The sequence below is a fragment of the Myxocyprinus asiaticus genome, chromosome 42 (genome assembly GCF_019703515.2).
Source record: "Myxocyprinus asiaticus isolate MX2 ecotype Aquarium Trade chromosome 42, UBuf_Myxa_2, whole genome shotgun sequence".
Classification (NCBI taxonomy): domain Eukaryota; kingdom Metazoa; phylum Chordata; class Actinopteri; order Cypriniformes; family Catostomidae; genus Myxocyprinus; species Myxocyprinus asiaticus.
In genome coordinates, this window is record NC_059385.1 from 10,208,281 (window position 1) to 10,229,775 (window position 21,495).

The 21,495-nt window shown below is 38.7% G+C and overlaps 2 protein-coding genes across 5 annotated transcripts; one reads left to right on the forward strand and one right to left on the reverse strand.

Annotated features, from left to right (window-relative positions):
- The first annotated feature begins 958 nt into the window (after positions 1-958).
- Positions 959-17,754, forward strand: LOC127432482 (transcription factor SPT20 homolog). Of its 4 annotated transcripts, none has more exons than XM_051683599.1 (24): positions 959-1,002; positions 1,541-1,618; positions 1,825-1,860; positions 2,153-2,278; positions 2,488-2,614; positions 4,820-4,923; positions 5,223-5,339; positions 5,482-5,535; positions 6,025-6,164; positions 8,137-8,296; positions 8,724-8,780; positions 8,889-8,960; positions 9,650-9,819; positions 9,954-9,986; positions 10,080-10,197; positions 10,516-10,621; positions 11,398-11,535; positions 11,643-11,919; positions 12,275-12,420; positions 12,552-12,610; positions 12,741-12,857; positions 13,567-13,666; positions 14,032-14,120; positions 17,059-17,752. In XM_051683599.1, the coding sequence occupies exons 2-24, from the start codon at positions 1,616-1,618 to the stop codon at positions 17,206-17,208; spliced, it is 2,499 nt and encodes an 832-aa protein (XP_051539559.1). In that variant the 5' UTR covers positions 959-1,002; positions 1,541-1,615; the 3' UTR covers positions 17,209-17,752. The 4 variants fall into 4 exon arrangements, with proteins under 4 accessions (XP_051539559.1, XP_051539561.1, XP_051539558.1 ...); XM_051683598.1 differs by lacking the exon at positions 959-1,002 and adding an exon at positions 1,010-1,086; XM_051683600.1 differs by lacking the exon at positions 959-1,002 and adding an exon at positions 1,011-1,086 and having other exon boundaries at positions 12,555-12,610; positions 17,059-17,750.
- Positions 17,755-17,778: 24 nt separating this feature from the next.
- exosc8 (exosome component 8) lies at positions 17,779-21,461 on the reverse strand. Its single transcript, XM_051683606.1, has 11 exons — positions 21,258-21,461; positions 21,061-21,097; positions 20,880-20,943; positions 20,678-20,751; positions 20,549-20,594; positions 20,357-20,462; positions 20,190-20,235; positions 18,717-18,813; positions 18,509-18,629; positions 18,195-18,301; positions 17,779-18,045 (listed from the first exon to the last, which is right to left on the reverse strand). Exons 1-11 carry the CDS (start codon positions 21,272-21,274, stop codon positions 17,927-17,929), a joined length of 834 nt encoding a protein of 277 aa, XP_051539566.1. The 5' UTR covers positions 21,275-21,461; the 3' UTR covers positions 17,779-17,926.
- Between the last annotated feature and the right edge of the window lie 34 nt (positions 21,462-21,495).

Below are 21,495 nucleotides of genomic sequence, written 5' to 3' on the forward strand. Positions count from 1 at the left end.
GGAACGTTTATAGTGAAAAGGGATTTGTATCTTGTATTGATTTGATCTGTTTCTCACCCACATGTATCATATCACTTCTGAAGAGACAGATTTAACTACTGGAGTTGTATGGATTACTTTTGTGCTACCTTTATGTACTTTTTGGAGCTTCAAAATGATGGTCACTCGCATTATATGGACCAACAGAGCTGAAATATTCTAAAAACCTTCATTTGTGTTCAGCAAAATAAAGAAAATCATACACATCTGGGATGGCATGAGGGTGAGTAAATGATGAGAGAATTTTCATTTTTGGGTGAACTATTCCTTTAATAAGTTGGAAACAGCCGTAATTGTTCTGGTTCAGACCAAAAAGTTAAATGGCTTATTGAGGAGAACTCCAAAGATTTTTTTGACTTTCTGCAATTATTATGACAAAATACACGAAAGCATGGCAAATATTGCCAAAGCCATTTAAAACTCTTTAGATTGGACATATATGAGAAGTGTGAAGATTCGGGTTGTACCCCCTGACGACGGCCCTGCATTGAAGACCTTATTAGCCCTGGGGGTCTGGGACCCACCCAAAAAATTAAATTTGTCCCAGGCCCATGAATTTTAGTGGCGGCCATGACACAGACAGCACATTCTGTAAGTGAAATGTTTACTAATTCTTAATAAAATAATAATAATATATTGTAATATTTACATCCAATTATTATTTTAATCCTAGAACACATTAAATACTTCCCGTTCAAAAATACCACGGTAGGCACTGACCTTTACCATCATTTCCATAGTTATTATTTTAAAAATAAAACCACCACAGTCAACAATAAATATATATATGAATTTTAGTAACGGTTGTATGTTGTAGGAAATCATGTATATAAATGCAGTTAACTTGAGCGGCCGCTTTCAGAGCCCGCTGCCCCACGCGCTGCGGATCTTTGGTTCCGCCTCCTACACGCGCCCACACCGGAAGTTTGGATTTTGTTGTTACACTGGAACAAAATGGCTGCTGTGAGTTTTTTTCATTGAAGGCACTGGAACATTTATTCCGCTTCTTGCTTTGGATTTCCTGCCTGTGGTGATGCAAATCGATTGGCAAGTCTGCTTTGATGTTTGTCGCCACTGTCACATTACGACCCGGTCTGTCAGTTGGCCGTGTTGTGTGAAAATGTGCATTTGAAGTGGTCTGTTAGCTGTGCTTAGCCAGCCTGTCGTTTGCTGGAGCTGCTGTGCTGAAGTTTGGCTTCTTCTCCTGTGATCATATTCCTCTGCATTTCATTAAAGCATGTTTATGTATCGTCATTGCATCCTTTAACACATACTTTGGCACCATTCTTTTGAAGTTAGCCGCGTTTGTTTACTAGATGTTGTGGCTTACATAAATAGATGCATAACTGGCATCATGAGCTGTGGTCATGTCTCATACTTTGTTTATTTCCAGTTATATACTTGTTATTAGATGTAGGGTTTGGGTTCTTAATGCAAACTGTCAGGTCACCGGTAAATGCATGCAGGGAGTATATTTATGAATGTCTCTCTCTGGTCACAGGGCTTGAATGGTGTGTGTGTGGAGGTGACAGTGCTGGTGTAACACAACATCGCCTGCTGTCACACAGCAACCACAATGGTAAGAGCTCATATGCTGGATTTTTAACTGTTTTGGGTTGGAAATGGTATTATGGTGTAGTTGTCCTTATATCAATAATGTGCATTTTCAGTTATTTGTTTTGACATGTAATGAGAGTTCTATAAGAGTGATATGATGAGGATTACTCTGCATGATTATCTCAGTGCAGTGAATGGATTTAAAAATTTTTAAACTTTCTTCTACAGCAACAAGTTTTAGAATATGCATTGGATCGGGCTGAGGTATTTTCTGTTTGTATTTGATTCTTTATGCTAAATGTCTTCTTTATCTGATCTCAAAAAGCAACTGTATTACTTTAGATTTATATTCTCTATCTTTATCATTCATATTTATTGTCTGGATGTGTGGTATTTACACTGTACTGATTGAATACAATACAATTGTATCGTACTGCTGAGCCATTTTTTAAAAATCCAATGCAAAATCAATATGCATGAGAATTTATATTATATTTATATATATAACAATAATGCATTCAACCACTCTACTCTAACATTGCAATTGTCTGTTCAGTACATTGTTGAAAGTGCTCGTCAGCGACCGGCAAAGAGACGAATATCTTCCAGTGGAAGGAAATCCTTATATCAGAAACTTTATGAATTGTACCTTGAAGAGTGTGAAAAAGAGCCTGAGTTGAAGGTGAGTGTCAACATCTTTAAACACCCAAAATTACCTTTATTACAGTTACATCACTGAGGCCATTCAGTTATAGGATCTCACTAATTAGTTTATAAGTGTCTATTAGTGTATATCAGGAGTTCATGTTTGTTGAGGCTTTAAATCGAGTGAAACGGTTGTATTAATTCATAATATAATGATATATGATTGTTGGTGCCCTCTTTCTGTAGAATCTGCGAAGAAATGTGAATCTACTAGAGAAGCTGGTCTCACAGGAATCAGTCTCATGTCTGGTGGTCAACTTGTACCCTGGAAATGAAGGATACTCTCTTATGCTCAGAGGAAAAAATGGATCTGGTATTGTACACATGATGCTTAAAGGAATAGTTCTCCCAAAAATGAAAATGTTCTTACCATTCACTCACCCTCATGCCATTCCAGATGTGTAAGACTTTCTTTCTTCTGCTGAACACAAATGAAGATTTTTAGAAGAATATCTCAGCTCTGTAGGTCTATACAATGCAAGTGAATGGTGGCCAGAACTTTGAAGCTCCAAAAGCATGTAAAGGCAACATAAAAGTAATCCATACAACTCCATTGTTAAATCTGTATCTTCAGAAGCAATATGATAAGTGCAAGTGAGAAACAGATACAAATTTAAGTCCTTTTTTACTATAAATCTCCACTTTCACATTCTTCTTCTTTGGATTTTGGCGATTCCCATTCATGCATATCGCCACCTACTGGGCAATGAGGAGAATTTACAGTAAAAAAGGACTTAAATATTGATCTGTTTGTCACCCACACTTATCATATCACTTCTGAAGATATAGATTTAAACACAGGAGTCGTATGGATTACTTTTATGCTGCCTTTATGTGCTTTTTGGAGCTTCAAAGTTTTGGTCACCATTAACTTGAAACATATGGACCTACAGAGCTGAAATATTCTTCCAAAAATCTTTGTTTGTATTCAGCAGAAGAAAGAAAGTCACACACATCTGGGATGGCATGAAGGTGACAATATGCAACACACTCTCACAGCGAAATCGTAAGGATTCGTACGACTTTTCTAAATTTGGCTAATTCGTATGATATCGCACGACTTTCACTACAGCCAGTGACGTCGCTGGACATCGTTTTCATCTGATACATGACAGCTACTTGCTTCTGTCACACACAGGGCTGGAAATGGGGGTGGGGGGGTGGGGGGAGTGAATTTGAGGGGGGACGGCGTTCCTGTTCAAACTGATTACATTTTAAGTGAACGAAGAGGATATTTATTTTGTATCTTTTATCCACTGAATAGCCTATGAAAGCTGTGCGAGTTATGCACATAAATGTAGTGGGATCTATTGTGCCTGTGATTGCATAACTTACATTGTGTTGACTTTCGTGAATGGATAGAATTGACGTAATACACGCAGCCAATGGTAATGTGTCTCTGTCAGTGTGCGACTCTGCGTCCTCACATCACCTCAGGCTCATACTGAGTATTTTTTTCAGGTAAGTTGACTGAGCCTTGGGATGCACCGAATGATAATCTGAACAGAATCCGCTACTTTAACAGATACGATAGCAGAAACTATTCAGAAACGATTACATTACATCGATAAAGCTGCGTGAAAGTACTCTATCATTTTATTGTTTTATTACACTGACCTGTCACAAAGTGTCACCTTTCTTTTTGTTGACAGTCAAAAAACAAGAAAGAGAGAGAAGAGTTTGAACGGAAGAGAGACAGTCAGTTGGGAAGGATGAGAAAAACATTATGAAATTACTTTGGACCACCTTGCAAAAAAGCTAGGAGAGAGAAGGCAGAGGATCAAGATATGGAAAATAAGGACAAGAATGAGGAAAATGGGCAGAATAAAGAACGAACTGACCAGGCTTGAGAGAGTGAAGATCAGGGTGCCACCAGTAGTGCAGGTTGCATTCTTCCAAGCTGCTGGACAGAGGAGCAATTCTGCACTAAACTGAGAGATCTAAAACATTCTGCAGTTTTCTTTAACCTTTCTTTAAACTTAAACACATGTATTTAAAAGGTTTGTGTGACTGCACCCCATGTGTAGGTTCCTGTACATTGTATCTTTAATTTGGACAGGATTGCACAGGTAATTCTCTCCAAGCACAAATTCTGTTGAATGAAAGGTGTTTTATGCACATATAATTCATGAATGTTGTTCAGTGACCTTTCACCCCCTCCACCCCATTAGTGTCCCCCCAGTGAATCTCGGCCATTTCCACCACTGGTCACACATTACAGCTTCCTATCATGTTTACACACTCTACTGATCGGTTAGGTTTAGATAAGGGGTTTGGGTAAGGGCATAATATTAATAAGCATGTCCTTGACACCTCGCGCGCAGAATTCACACTTACTTCCGCATTACAAATCCTGGCACTTGCACGTGATGAAATCATACAAAATCATACAAAATAGCCAACTCGTAAAATACGTACAATTTTTCATGAGATGGGGTTGCGATATGATGAGAGAATTTGTATTTTTGGGTGAACTATCCCTTTAAGTAGAGTCTGTATTTTCATCGCTAACTTTTAGATTCAGAAACAATCCGGCTTCGCTATGAAGAAGGAGAGTTGCTTGATTACCTGGATGCTGAGGAGTTGCCGCCCATCCTGGTAGACCTTCTAGAAAAATCACAGGTTAGTGGCATCACTGTAAAGCCTAGTTTTATCTGTGCAGTTGTGTTTTGTTTGTTCGCTTTAATAGTCATGGACTAAGATCGCGTTCAGAATTCAGTATGCGTGTGATTTTTAATTTAATCAACCTAAATTTGACTTTAATTACATGCATTCATTGTCATTGTAAGTGTAGTGCTGTTTAGTAATACTGTTTTCATTAAAGAGATGATTGCTTTTAGTGTATTAATACAGTGAGTTACTTATCAGATTTACATTTGTGAAATTCTATCTGTAATATTATCGTGCTTCTGTTCTGTCAGGTCAATTTATTCCACTGTGGCTGTGTCATAGCTGAAGTTAGGGACTACCGACAGTCTGGGAATGCAAAGACGCCCTCCTACCAGAGCCGACATATCCTGCTGAGACCCACTATGCAGGTGAATAACCATGAACAGCATTCAGTTGTCGAGTAAGAGTGCATGCATTTAAATATTCCAACTGATTTCACTTTTTAAAGTAGACAATTGTATGATGTAGTGATTGTCATAAATTAACTGTGTTGTCTCTTCTCCACCCCAGACCCTGATCTGTGATGTTCACGCTATGACAAGTGATCACCACAAGTGGACACAGGTAAAGAGCCTATATTTGAAATAATATACAAGGTAATTGAGGATTTTTGTTACGTAGAAGTGTCTAGAGACATGAATAATTATGGTTGTTTATATGTTTTACCTTTAAAATAAACAATTTCTGCCAACTCTATATATCTAATGGGGCAATATTATGCAGGTATGTTGGCAAAATTATGTTTGCCAGCATAGTTTAACAAATATACAACATGCACAATGGTTTGAAGATTGTATGTGTACATTTTATGTACATTCTGTTTGATTATGCATTCCTGAATCCTGTTTTGTTATCTGATGCTCAGCAGGCTTTTGTTTTAAATATCATGTGACACGCTGCTTTGTTGTGTAAACTTAAAAACTAATGCTTTGTCTCCAAGCATAGCATGCATGCATGCACATAAAAGTGACAGATTTATAGGACAGTATAATAATTGGAATAAGGATGGTGCTCAGGTTCTCAGTACAAATCACCATTTTGATATTTCTGTAGGATGATAAGCTTCAGTTGGAGAGTCAGTTGATTCTGGCCACAGCAGAACCTCTTTGTCTAGATCCCTCCATCTCAGTCACCTGCACCACCAACCGTCTGCTCTACAACAAACAGAAGATGAACACACGATCCATCAAACGGTGATGCTCACACTAAGCTCCTCTGCCTTTTAATATGTGTTTGATTTTATGTATATACTTAATCATAAATTGAAACCAGAGTGCGTAAACAAACTGTAGTGTAATATTTTTAAGGCTGTCAATCGATTACAAATTTTTATTGAATTAATTAATTGATATGCTGATTAATTAATCACATTAGTCGCAAGTATCAGTATTTGCTGAAAAAGGCACACAGATAAAGATACGTCAATATACATTCATCAAAATAGGCTTAATTGTAAATATAATGTATAATAAAATCTAATAGTATTAATTTATAGTAATATCAAAGAATCAAAGACATTATTGTGGCAGACGAATAGAGCATTGATTAGACAATACAAAAAGTGTCTTTAGAAGTCAATATATTTTTGTTGTATGTTCATATCATTGGTAAGACTACCGCTGGGCTACAGTCCACAGCAATCCACTTTGCAATTGAGGTAATCAATCTGTCCAAGGTACACATGCATCAGACGAATGCTTTTGGTATGTCTCACTGTTCCTGTGTCGTGTTTAACTGGTTTTCAGCATCTCTAGCCATAAACGCTGCATTTTTAGGACACTGTGTCAAGTTAAATGTAGTTTGAAACTACAAAACACGTCTCGAGACCCCTGCAATCTGCTCCGCCAGAGACCGTTTAGCAGAAACGGAGCGCTTGTATTAAAATAATTGGGAGAAATTGGAACAGCCAACGGATGTAGAAAAGGAAGTCCCACCTTACAGGAAAAGAGCCAATCACCATTTAGATACAGACATCGCCTGTCAGTCAACTTGAGAACGGGTATACGCATTAACTTGACAAGCTGGAAAAATTGCATTTTTTTGTGTAATCTGAGATAAAGAAGCACAATTTATGATACCATTGCAGATTTTACTGCTGATTTGAAATATGTTCTTTGATCGTAATCTTGGCAAACCGTTTTGGATATTTCCGTCTCTCCACATTCAGGTAGATAAGAGCTGTACTTTTATGCCGCATGTTTGCATAGAAAAATTGCTGCCAAGCATGCCTGAGAGTGTTCCAAAGATGGTCACCGAGTGGACTGACTTACCTTGAAAGGAACTTTGGCTCCGCCCAGCTGTCTTTAAACAGCTGTCAGTTTTTTGTCTATTCAGCTGGGCATTGGCGTAGTGTTGAAACGGAGCTTACTGCCCCCTGCTGACTTGGAATTGAAAAAACACGGAGATGGCACTACAAGCTTGAATTGCGCTATTAATTGCATACATTTTTTAGCGCATAATTTTTTTCTATAATTATTTGCACTGAATTAACATGTTAAATTGACAGCCTTAAACATTTTTTTGACTGCAGAAGTTTTGCATTAGAAATAACGGCACAAATCAACAGAACATTTGAAGATCTGTGCACTGTTTATTTCACCACTGTAGCTGCTGTCCTGATCTCTCATTGTACTGTTAAAGCTGCAAGAATGTGAGTGGTTTTGGCTGAAGTGCTGTTGTCCTCGCTCCGTACAGCCAAGACAAAAAGTGAAGCTTTCCACGATTTTGTTCTGACATGATTTAAAAGGATAGTTCACCCAAAATTTTTAAATCTGTCACCATTAACTCACCCTTATTTGGAACAACATGAAATTTTGCAATTTGGTACAAAAAGATTATGAAATCACATTAATTGCACTTACTATGAAATTATAATAATAATAATAGTAATAAATCTTCCTTGTCTGTCTCTTTTTTTCCATGCTTGATTCTTTACTTCTACAGCTACTTTGAGATCTTGGTAGTGCGATACTGCAGATATTGTTGACTTTTGTATGACATATTGCTTGCTATGTTCTTCATTTGTAAGTCGCTTTGGATAAAAGCATCTGCTAAATGGTTAAATGTAAATCTATGTAAATGAAGTCCAAAAAGGACAAAATCCATCATATGTCAGTTATCCATCACTCATCATTGAAGTGGATGTTGTGTATCTGTGCTCTGCAGGTGTTTTAGGAGGCATTCACGAGCAGCTCTTAACAGACAGCAGGAGATGATGAGCCACTGCCCCTCACTGCCACAGCTCAGACTCCTGGACTACCTGCAGAGGAGGAAAGAGAGGAAACCTGTTCCCTCTATAGACCTCAAGATCTCCAAAGCAGGAAATGTGAGTCAAAGACTGATGTGCTCATGTGGAACACTCAAAAGGGAAATGTCATGGACAACATCAATTTCCTTGCTCTTTTGAAATAAAAGATTATTGTAAACATACCTGTTCAGAAATTGTCATGGTTATGTCATCAGAATCATCAGTGCAGTAACATATTTCTGCCTGCATTTATCTTTTTAAGCTGTTACTCATTTCACATGCAAAGAGTTTAACTAACGGTAATCAAAACAGTATAGTTACATATAGAAATCTTAAAGATAAAGCAGCCAAACAAAGACTGTTTCATTTTAAGGGTCAAAGAGAGTGAAAAATATGGTTATGTAAAACTAAGTTATAAATTGTAAGTGACCTCAGAGAAAAAGCATTGATACAAAGTGTAGAATATGGCCCCTTTAAAATAGCACTTTTGTTCCCTCTCTTGCAGTGTGTGGACATGTGGAAACAGAACAGTTGTCAGCTGACTGTTCCGGCAGAAATTGATGTGAGTTGCTGTAATGCAGTTATATACCTGAGCAGTCCTACCTGAAGTTTTCAGATAAAATAATTTTATCTGAGTTTATCAGAGCTCCTTTTTCCACTTTGTTTCCAGGTGGAGAAATATGCAGTGGCAGAGAAATCAGTCAAACTAGATGACTCTCAGCCCACTGTTTGGCCTGCACAGGTAACATTAAAAAAAGTGCTGTACATTTTTCTGTATCTGATGGGGATAAAATAGCTGAACAGTCTTGCATGGGAACTAGATTAGTACATATTAATGAATATTTCACAAAAAATGAAAATTCTCTCATCATTTACTCACCCTTATGTCATCCCAGATGTGTATGAATTACTTTCTTCTGCTGAACACAAATTAAGATTTTTAGAAGAATATCTCCATACTATTGTGAATAGTGACCAAACCTTTAAAGCTCCAAAAAGAACAAATCAGCTAGGAAGTCAAGCTTGAAATCATAATCGTGCCTTGAGACAGCAATGGCAAGATGTACAGTGAAAAAGGAGTTACATTTTGGTCTGTTCTCACCCCAAAATGACTGGATCGCTTCAGAAGACATGGATTAAACCACTGGAGTCGTATGGATTACTTTTATGCTGCCTATATGTGCTTTTTGGAACTTCAAAGTTTTAGTCACCATTCACTTGCATTGTGAGGACCAACAGAGCTGAGATATTCTTCTAAAAATCTTAATGTGTGTTCAGCAGAAGAAAGTAATTCATACACATCTGGGATAGCATGGGGTGACCATTTCATTTTTGGGTGAACTATCCCTTTAATATACTCCATATTATGCTAAAACAAGAAAGAGCAGTTTTTTTTTCAGTGGTTCTGCCTGCATGACATTGTTTAAACAGGACAAGAGGGATGACTACATTTTCGAGTGTGAGGTGGGAGGCCAGCCTCAAAGAACAAAGGTCACTATCTTCCAGTCTATGGGAGACCCGCTAGTCTACGGGAAAATCTACAGCGCCAAAGACTCCCGATCAGAGGAGGACGTCACAGACCTGCACCTCATTCACCCACCGTAAGACACAAATGATGCTGTTTAGTATTTTATTTGCCCTTTTCAATGCAGTCTAACAAAGCACAGTTCCAAAGAGCAAATTTGTTGTTTTTGTTGTTGATCCTGTCATCCTTTTCTCTCTCCATGCTGTATAGATTCCTCATAGGTTCAAAGACAGACGCTGATCGGTAAGTACAGTAGCCGTGCTTCATCATGTGGTGTTGTAGGGTTTGTTTGGTGAGATTATGCATAGCCGTCATATAAAAATTCCTATGCCACAGGTTTCTGACGCAGTATAAAGAGGTGTATGAGCGGGATGTGAAGTGTCAGGTGAAGATGTTGCACAACTCAGGCAGCGCAGGGTCCCAAGGCCAGCTCTCCCCCACCAGAGAGAATGAGGTGAGAGATGGACTGAAATGAGGTGTCCCAGATGATATCACTTAGCAGAAACACAATACACACTTGCTGTAATTAACAATAAAAGTAAATGAAGTTGCTTTCCATGTTGGCAAGTAATTATTAAAGAAAGACTATGTGCTATAAGAGATTCATGAGTCAGATTTAGAAGATGGACACTAAATCCAAAGTACAGCAGTTGCCTAGCACTGGAAAAAAATAACGAAAATAATGACATCCATGTATGATTTAATCCCAGCTCAAACTTTAAACCCATATAAGCTGTTCAAACATTTTAATGACTGTTTGTTATTGGTTCAGGCTGATGGTTACTCAGCACTGGTCCAGTCTTCGGTTTTAGGGAAGGGTGTCAAACACAGACCTCCTCCTATCAAACTGCCAGTCGGCTCAGCCTGCGGCTCCTCAGGTGAGAAAAACTCATACATTAACAAGAAACCAATATACACTCACCAAGCACTTTATCAGGAACACTATGGTCCAACTAAAGTACCCAACATGGTCTTCTGCTGTTGTAGCCCATCCGCCTCAAGGTTTGACGTGTTGTGCATTCTGAGATGCTATTCTGCTCACCACAGTTGTACAGACTGGTTATCCGAGTTACCGTAGCCTTTCTGTCTGCTCGAACCAGTCTGGCTATTTTCTGTTGAACTCTTTCATCAACAAGGCGTTTCCGTCCACAGAACTGCCGCTCACTGGATGTTTTTTGTTTTTGGCACACTTCTAAGTAAACTCTTGAGACAGTTGTGCATGAAAATCCCAGGAGATCAGCAGTTACAGAAATACTCAAACAAGTCCGTCTGGCACCAACAATCATGCCACGGTCGAAATAGCTGAGATCACATTTTTGCCCCATTCTGATGGTTGATGTGAATATTAACTGAAGCTCCTGACGTGTATCTTCATTATTTTATGCATGGCACTACTGCCACACGATTGGCTGATTAGATAATCGAATGAATAAGTAGGTGTATAGGTGTTCCTAATAAAGTGCTCAGCTGAAAATTGCTATACCAGAAGAATAACAACAGTTTGAACCAGAGCTGTGTTACAGCAGTGGGGAATGTGCTCGCTACATATAGGAACCGTATTGCACCCATGGGCACACAGTTTCAAGTCGGTCCTGCATCACATCTCAGTTCCATTCCCTTCCCTTTCTTACAATGTATTCCTGTCTCTCTGTAGGTAATATATACAGTACACAGGCCTCCAGTGGCCATCTCAAGTGCCCGACCCCTCCACCCACAAAGAATCAGTCGCTTTCTCGTAAACACTCCATGGAACTTGGCCTGCTGTCCCCTGCTGCTCTCTCGCCCATGCAGAGTGAGTGTCCCTTTATCCACAATCAGAAATGTCACCACATGTATAGCTTGTATACTCTCACCTTCTGCTATTTACGTGTTTTGTTTCTTGTTTTATTGTCATCATAGGATCAGGTACACCCAAGCCCTCCACCCCCACCAACACGCCCTGTTCGACGCCACACCCCTCAGATGTTCAGAGTTTCACGCCCTCAGTTACGCCCACCCCTCAAGACCCCGCCCTTCCACAGCAGCCTGCACTGCTGACTTCATTCGCCCAGCAGCAGATGGCCCTGAGTCAGGCTCTGCCCGTCATGACTATTCCCTTACCCACGTCCAGCACCTCTTCACAGGTCATGACCAACCCTGCTGGGCTTAACTTCATCAATGTGATGGGCTCTGTTTGGTAAGAGTTTCCTTCCTTACTCTGTCCTGTTATGTAAGGGATAGTGTACAGTCAGGTGGTCATTATTGCAAATTAAACCCCGGCAGGGTGGTCAGGACCCCGACACGAAGCGGTACATTGCGAAAATGACTGGCTGACATTAACAGTCATTATACAAAAATATTTGATTTTGGAATGACACAATTGACCAATCAGATTCAAGTATTCCAGAGAGCTGTGTAATAAATGTATGTATATAGACACATGCTAAAAATGCCTCAGGATGCTGTGTCGTCCCTCTCATATTCAAAACAATTTTTATGAGTAACTTCTGTTTAATCCTTGTTTTTGTGTTTGTTTGTCTTTTACACAACAGCAGTCCACAGACTCTGAGCGGTTCAAACCCAATGTTGGGTTGTAGTCCTGGTACTCTGGCGTCTGGTATACCCCTGAGTGGACTTTTGCCCTCTAGTGGTCTCATGTCTGGAGCCCTACCTACCATGCAGCCTGCTTCTTCAGCGGGTAAACCTCTCTCTGTCTGTCACATGTTCATTCTAATTTGGCATATTTTTAACAACAACATTAACAACAAAAGATGCATGACCCAGTTGACAGCTACTGTGATGGAGAATCAAATGTTAATGTTGTGTCAGCAGGAGGGCCTTTCGGCCTGAACAACAGCCAGGGACTACGACCGCTCAACATTCTGCAGGTAACAAGGCTTTTCCAGAACCGTAGAGCCAATTACCGTGGCATTCAATGGAGTTCACATTTCCTCTCCTTCTTATTGGCTGTCTTTGTCTCATTCCAAATATAATATTTTTGATGTCCTGTTCTCTCAGATCCCTACAGGACCGCTGATTTTTAACTCTCTACAGCAGCAGCCGTTATCCCAGTTCTCTCCTCAGCAACAGAGCAGCCAATCTGCCACATCCAGCCCCCAACAGCAGGGGGAGTCGGTGAGTCACACTTTGATTTGAAGGGCCTAAAGCTGTTCAGGTCAAGTTTATCTGTCTGCATCAGCAAGACGACAAGTAACACCCACCTTGGATCATTAAGCAATTCTAATGGTTAAAAGAACTATTAAAATCCTGTGCAGTTGTGATATGATTCATGTTGATTCTTAACTTTGTAAATATAACAAAGAATTACTTTTAATTATATGTCACATATTATATTATTAAACCGAATATATAAATGGTGAAATTAAAAATGAGCTCACAAGGTAACTGGTTAGCCTATTAGCTTAGCCTACCGCTAGCTTTGTTTCCTCTTCGTTTTCATCACATTTCTCCTCAATGTCCACCACCTAGTGATACGGTAGTATGATTGTATTCAATAGAACTTTTAAGTTGCTGTATTTTTAATAATTTTACAAATTTTCATTTTTTAATCTTTGTGGTTAGGTTTAGGGAACCTATCTTGTAACCTGTAACTTGTAGTGGGCGTGTCTTTTAGTAGTCATGCAGGAAGCATACATACCCCTCTTGTTCAGGTTGTTGTAAAAAAAAAAAAGCATGGAAGAGAATTAGCATTTTTGAGCCATATGTCACTTGCCTTATTTTCAAAGTAAAACAGTATACAGTATTTCAAACACAGTCGATGAGAACTAAAGAAACAAATGCAGTTGTACTTCATCATTACTGACAGTTGTCCACTCTGGATCAGGTTGATTCAGCACTGACAACAGAACAGGGGTTGTCTGCACAACAGACAGCAGTCATCAACCTCACTGGAGTGGGAGGGTTCATGTCCCCCCAGGCAGCAGGTAAACACATGTACACACACATGCTGAATACAGACCAAGGAACTTACACCTGTTTCATTTCTCTTCCACATCCTCTCACTGGTACTCTAGTACATCTTTAGTCAAAGTCTTTAGTCTAACAGACACTAACACAAACAGTAGACATACTAATGGATTTACGCTTAGATTTTGTAGCGTGTTATACTAATCCCTGCATAGATCAAAGTTAATCTGACCTGTTTGTTTTTGGATTATCTGGGTTTGTCATTTAATTAACATGAAGGTGGGTGCCACTTTTCCTCCCTCTGCTACATTCTACGTTTTATTTCCTGTTACCTCCCTCCCCACCCTGTTCTTCTCTCTCCCCACCCCTCTGTCTGTGGTAGTGCTGTCCCAGCTGGGTTGTGGTCTGGAGGGGTCCGGGCCCAGCCTACCATCCCCGAGGCTCCAGCAACAGCACCAGCCACAGATCCAAGTAATGCAGCAACTTTGACCTCATCCACCTATAGACATGTGTATATCAGACTGACCTTTGACCTAAGACCCAACAGGCCTTCAAAGTCACTATTAAATCAAAACTGAAATCAGACTTGTATTAAAGAAAGTAATTTATGTTTCTGATCTTATTGTGCACATGATTATTACTCATCTGTGCACATTAATACAAGAAAAAAAGTCTTTGTAATCTTTTATTCAGTTGTAACAACTTGCTCCACCTCTGAAACAAATTTTTTTCCGACTGATGTCACATAGGCTGCGAAAGCTTTTGATTTATGTTAATCAATATCTAAATAGCTGTTTAGGTATTGTGTTAGGCCACTTTTGAAGGTAATGCAGCCTTTTTAAGATCCAAACCTAAATGATTTAGTTACTTCCATGGAACACAAATATTAGGCAGAATGTTAGTCTCAGTCACCATTCACTTTCATTGCATCTTTTTCCATACAATAAAAGTGAATGGTGACTGAGGCTAACTTTCTAACATCTTCTTTTCTTCCATGGAAGAATGAAAGTCATACAGGAGTGGGACAACATGAGTGTGAGTAAATTGTGACAGATTAAAATTTTTGGGTGAACAATCCTTTTAAAGAGATAGTTCACCCAGAAATGAAAATTCTGTCATCATTTACTCACCCTCATGCCATCCCAGATGTGTGGCTTTCTTCTGCTGAACACAAACAAAGATTTTTAGAAGAATATCTCAGCTCTGTAGGTCCTCACAATGTAAGTGAATGGTGACCAGAACTCCGATTGGAGATTTATAGTATATAAGGACTTAAATATTGATCTGCTTCTCACCTACATATATCATATCGCTTCAGAAGATATGGATTTAACCACTGGAGACATATGGATTTCTTTTATGCAGCCTTTATGTGCTTTTTGGACCTTCTGAGTTCTAGTCACCATTCACTTGCATTGTGAGGATTTACAGAGCTGAGATATTCTTCTTAAAATCTTTGTGTTCTGCAGAAAAAAGAAAGTCATACACATCTGGGATGGCATGAGGGTGATTAAATGATGACAGAAGTTTCATTTTTGGGTGAACTATCACTTTAACCCATTTATTTAATGCTGGTTAACTTTATTGTAATGAAGCCCCCTTTTAAAAGTTAATTCTGTTATCTGTCTCTGCATTCACCATTTAGATTAAATATTCCATCATACTACACAGCTAAATCATCTGCCACTGTTGTTCATAAGAACTACATCCACAGTTTCTCTCTTGGCTACTTCTGACCAATGTAGAAGCTTCACATGATTCTTCTCTTGCCCGTATTGAGTTACCATTCTTCTTCTTTATTGCTCTTTATTGATGTTTGTCCATACAATGTCAAGCTTGAGGCCTCAGTATATCTCTTAGCAGCTTCTTGAAATGCATGTTTTGTTGCTCTTGAGGGAAAAAAAAATTCTCTAAACTTACTGTACATCAGGAATGTTTAACACTGTCCTCCGTTTCATGTATACATTTATAAAGAGGAACATTGCTACTGGATTTTGTATTCAGTTTATAAGCATGAAACACTGTTTTATCCATCATCATCAGACTTTTTTTTTTTTTTTTTTTTTTTTTTTTTTTGAAAGCCTTATTCTGATCAAACTGTCACTCCCTCTTCTCCTGCATCTGACCCCAGTAACAGCAGAATACTTCCATTAGTCCCAGTAGAGAAGGGATTTGAAGTTGCTGTCTTACTGACACCAAATCAGAGCATGGCAGTGTGTGTGCACTACAGGATCACTGATGAACAACAGCAGCATTGCATTTATTTACATCCACCTTTTTCCATCTGTTATGCTCAACTCTTCCCATTTCCTCACCCTCAGTCATCCTTTTTGTTTCCATTTTTCCCACTTATTATCCCTCAAACAAACATTCCTCCCTCTTTTAGCCTCACCCAGCTTCTGCAAACTGTACAGCATGCTGCATCCATATATTTACTGCAGGATTCCTTTCACAGCGGCTTTGCTTCAGTTGAATCTGTTCTAATATCTGAGCCAGTGTGGTGGAACACAAATATGTAAAATTGGCATTGGGTGTTTTAGTTAAATTATCAAATAGAAGTGATAATGTAATATTGCTGTCTGTGTATAATGTAGTTATCTTCTATTACTAGAATTGATCAGGGTGGGCTACATCATGCCTGTGTCCAAACATACCTGATTTTTTTGGTGTGTATGACTCAAGGTGGTTCCGATTCAATCAACCTTTTTTTCTCAACGCGGAAGTATCCCCCGATTCATACCGGAAGCCTGTTTTTACTTGCATTGGCAGATAATGTAATGTTAATGACAGCCAACAACTGGGGGTGGGGGGGTGTTATTCTTTTGGGTGGGTAATTGTTTATCTCTTTGTTGGACCAGAAGGTGTTCCTCCATTGTGTCCTGAATAACAAAAAAATACTTGACATCATGGCCAGGTTTGTGTGTGTGGGGGGAGCAAAGATGTCAAGTATTTTTGTTATTCAGGACACAATGCCTACAGTATGTATCTTGAAACACACAAATATGTATTATTTTGGACATATAGCAAATCATGTGACATTCACTGTGTAGTGAAGGATTGATGTATTTTGGAAGCAGTTAATTCATGATTATATTAATAGTAAAACAGTAATGCCTCCATCACTGATCAACAAAGCTGTTTACACCACAAGTATGCAGCTTTGAATCACTGTTTGATTTTGCATACTTGCACTGAAGACAGCTTTGTTGATCCTAAAGTCAGTGTTCTCGTTTCGTCGCATAGATTGAGTGTTAGCGATTTAAAATGTATCATCTACTAGGCATCATCTCACATCCTGGCTAAGTGGAAGAGATACTTCTGAGACATAAGTGTGATGGAAGGAAACTCTAGGTACTTTTTGAACTATGCAAATTCATTATCTGTCATTCTTTTTCCCCCTTTTGCACAGTTGCAATTCTTGCAGCACCAAATGCAACAGCAGCAAATGGGTATGGCAGTGGGGGCGGCGGCACAGGCAGCACTGCCACGGCAACATTCCGTCAACCAGCCAAGAAGTAAGAGGAAACGCAGCACGCCACAGCCCCTCCCCAAATCATGACCTTCGGCCCCGCCTACACACCCATCATGAGGAAGACAACAACAGCACTGTGCTTGATCTACAGATTTCTACGGACTGACTTGACTGTGGCTTGACTGGACTAAAGTTACTATTTTTTATGTTTATAGGGGGACAGGAATTGCCCACCTGACCTCAGGCCAGATGAATAGATGTACTTACAGCAAGGATTTTTAGAGCAGGGGACCTTAGAGTATTAACATATTTTTTAAAGAAATACAAGCTATGAAATGAAACAGTTCTTGTAGGGTTCTTTACGGCATGCTGTCTTTATTCTCCTTCCAAATGACCCTTTCTACGAGAGCCTATTTGGCTCAAGAGAGTGGACCCTACGCACACTAACAAGGGCCGTACAGATGTGCCTCAATCACCTGTTGCTCAACTTTACCATTGCGAGAAAACATTCTCTCTACTGCTGGATGTCAAAGAGTGATTGGCCGCCATGTCCCAGCATGCAATTACATGTGCGGTTTTTATACAGCACATTTTAAAACGGCATTTTGCTATACTGTGGGGGGAGTTGATGTATATTCTTATGGGGGGGGGGAAATCTAACCATGTGAGTGGAAGAACATTTCTGAACACTAAGGCAGAATTTTTGTAAATGGTCTTTGTCTGCAGTTTTATTGTGATAAAAAAGAAAGTATATATTGACAGTGAAAAATACAACTTTTAGATAAAATGTCATGACTTTGTGCATTTATTTAGTTGTCTTTGTGCTCTCGATGACTTTGTCCACCAGTTTGCTGATCTCTTTGTTCCTCGTTATAGCGCGATTTATGCATTGTTGGAGTTTTTCACCAGATAACGACGTGCCACCTAAAACATAGTTAAACGTAAATCTACAAAGTTATGAATATACTTAATTCCTATCAAATCTACCGATTGCAAAAGTGCAGTTTGTAGATGCTATAACCAACAAATGCTGTAATGCTTCAGTATCGAAACTGTACTGATTCCAGTCTCACCTGGTTTGTGGACAGCACAGAGTCTTTCCTGCTCATCTGTTACTACAGTCATCAGTGCTGTAGACAAGCTCTCTTCCTCTGCAGTGGGGTCTACTATGATGATAGAACTGCTCAAAGAGAAGACGAGGTAAGTGAAATTACTTAAATTTTGCAGTTGTTTAAAAAAGTCATTTTATGTTGATTTGAGACAAGGGTTCATTCTTAAAACAGTTATGTTAGACATTTGGTTGAAATACTAAGTTGATAGTGCTTGTTTTTACATCAATCTACATTACAATAATAGTAAAAAAAAAAAAAAATTAAATTTGGGTTACTCATCAAATACTGCAAACGATGAGCCAACAGGGTGCCGGTTGATCTTCAAATGCTGCTTCTTCTGGATATCAACTTCTGCTAAATCTGTCTCTTTGTTTATTGTGACTTCAGGGAGTTGTGCTGAGACAGATAAAAATGTGATTAGTAGTCATCAAAGCATTAAATGCATGGAGCTGAGGAACTGCAATATTCAGAAGAATTGCTCACCATTTTTTAAAGCTGCCAGCAGAGCTATGATACAGGTGTCAAGTAAGTTGCCATCATAATCTAAACACATTATATCACAGTACAGCACCCAACAAATCTAAAAGATAAATGACAGATGAGATTTACTGGAATTGTAGAGAAATCTGATGATTAAAGGTTGTAAAACATGGTTTTATTTCTGCCATTTCTAAAATTGATTAAAGCTGTAAGAGAGGAAATTAGTCAAATTTTCTAATTATAATAATTTTTAAATTATATTATGTTGTTATCCTATAGATATGGTTTAAGGTTTTTTTCTTCAAAATCCCCAAACCAAGACCAACATTTCTGACTGTAACTCCTCCTAGAGCTTTCAAGCTACATCTACTAAACTTGGCACAGACCTTCAGAATGTTCTGACTCGGTTATGACTTTTCTTACCAATCAGAATTACGGTTTTCTCACAGCGGGTGATATATTAACGGAATACTTATAAACACAGAAATTAATGAAAATAACATTTTACTTTTAAATGACACTAAATTATAAAACGTATGCTCTATCATGACAACAAAGTTTAAAGGGATAGTTCACCCAAAAATGAAAATTCTCTCATCATTTACTCACCCTCATGCTATCCCAGATGTGTATGACTTTCTTTTTTCAGCAGAATACAAAAGATTTTTTAGAGGAATATCTCAGCTCTGAAGGAGCATACAATGCAAGTGAATAGTGAACTGAACTTTGTAGCTCCAAAAATCACAAAAGAAGCATAAAAGTAATTCATGAAACTCCAGTTTTTAAATCCATATCTTCAGAAGTGATATAATAGGTGTGGGTGAGAAACAGAACAATAATTCAGTCTTTTTTTACTCAATCTCCATTTTCACTTTCAGACGTAAAAGTGGAAGTGGTGATTTAGAGTAAAAAAGGACTTAAATTTTGATCTGTTTCTCACCTACACCAACTACATCACTTCTGAAGATATGGATTTAAACACTGGAGTTGCATGGATTACTTCTGTTTCCTTTGTGATTTTTGGAGCTATAAAGGTCTGATCACCATTCACTTACATTGTATGCACCTTCAGAGCTGAGATATTCCTCTTAAAATCTTCTTTTGTATTCTGCTGAAGAAAAAGTCATGCACATCTGGGATAGCATTAGGGTGAGTAAATGATGAGAGAATTTTCATTTATGGTCCCTATAAGGCTGCTCTGATGCTACATTTCATAAACACAGAACCAAAGCAGCATCAGAAATGCCTTTGATACTACAGCCTGAGGTGGGTGACAGCAGGCTCAATTTAATCTGGCTTTTATGCATCTTTAGACAGAAGTTTGAGCAGGCACAGAGCAGCCTTGGCTGTGTAAAGAAGCCTTAGTTTAGAATAGAATAATATTAATAATTAATGGTCGACCGATGGATTTTTCAATGGCTAATGCCAATAACTAGAGCATTTGAGCCTAATTATGGTTATTTATATAGATCTTACCTTTGCTTTTTCAATGCACAATTCCTCCATATCTATTAAATCTGAACTGCAGAGAAAAACAAAAATAAATATTTGAGTTTTTCTCAGAAATGTTTTGTTTTTCATATTTTATTTTCTTAATCCAGCATTGCTTAAAATGAGAGCAGTGTTTGTCTCTTGATGTGTACCTCTCAATGACATCAGCGATAAACTGGCTGGCTGCTTGAGCCTGTTCTCCCGGTGGACCGGGTCTGAATCTAGATGAGCACAGTGGTGGCAGATCTACATTTGGGACTGGAACACCAGAAAGGAACTCTGTGAGTGACATGTCAACAAAAACAACAAACCACTTCTAATAATAATAATAATCTTAAATGTACCTATATATCCTTTGTTTGGAGCATCAGAGGAGGGCATAGCTAATTCCTGCAAGAAGAACAGCTAAACTTTATAATAATAATAAAGAAAGCTATATCAATGAGTCTTAAGGAAATGGAAATTATGCTTACAGCCTTTATCCCACAGATCACTGTGGTGTTTCCAATTTTTACCATTGCTGAGCCATCAGCTGTAGATATGGAGCCTAGAGGAATAGAAGAATGTGTCAATATCACTGAGCCCGATAACATCTTTATTTCTACAGCGCTGATTTAAGTTATAATTTGGTAGTGTGTCTGATGAGTGACTTTATAATGTGCATCCAGAACTTACTTATATTTAATGTTGTGGTTCTAAACTCTCCCAGTTCCCTTCCATCTGGACGACAGTTTTCTTTCTGTTGAATAGAAGATCAAATGTTACAACTCAACCAGTGTACATGCCTGTAAACAGATCATCCCAAATCATTAAACTATATAGCTAAACAAGAGGAAACAAAGGATATATAGATCACCAAAAAGCTTCTGTGATACTCCAGTGGCTCTGCAGTTCTGAGGAAACATGTTACCTGATTATATAATTTCAGAAAATCATATGAACAAATCACCATTACAACACACTGAAAACCTCTAATAACTTTCCAATCATTTTTCTGCAATGTTATTTAGACAGTTTAAACGTGTGAACCATGCGGTTTAGTGTTCCACTTACTTGAAACCAGCCGCCATGATGTTTAGAAAGCACCACGTGAAAACACAAGTGACGTCAGGCACCGTTCACGCCGAACGCTTTGTTATTTCCGTCCGCGCTGTATGTAAACATAGACGTCCTGTCAGGTTCAAACGAACTTCCACCGTTAAAATCACTAGACACTTGCGTTCTGTTCTATTCATTTCGCGTGAACAGCCTGTCATGTAAGATGAGTCGGCCGTCCTCCGTTCCAGCAGAG

Bases quoted from the DNA above. Each gene is read 5' to 3' on its own strand.
- exosc8 (XM_051683606.1), bottom strand. The intron at 20,236-20,356 runs GTACACATCAAG...TTTTCTCTGCAG, and splicing joins ATCGCTGATGTCATTGAGAG to TTCAGATTTAATAGATATGG. The intron at 18,302-18,508 runs GTAACCCAAATT...CTCTTTGAGCAG, and splicing joins TCGTTTGCAGTATTTGATGA to TTCTATCATCATAGTAGACC.
- LOC127432482 (XM_051683599.1), top strand. The intron at 10,198-10,515 runs GTGAGAGATGGA...TTATTGGTTCAG, and splicing joins CCCCCACCAGAGAGAATGAG to GCTGATGGTTACTCAGCACT. The intron at 12,421-12,551 runs GTAAACCTCTCT...ATGTTGTGTCAG, and splicing joins GCAGCCTGCTTCTTCAGCGG to CAGGAGGGCCTTTCGGCCTG.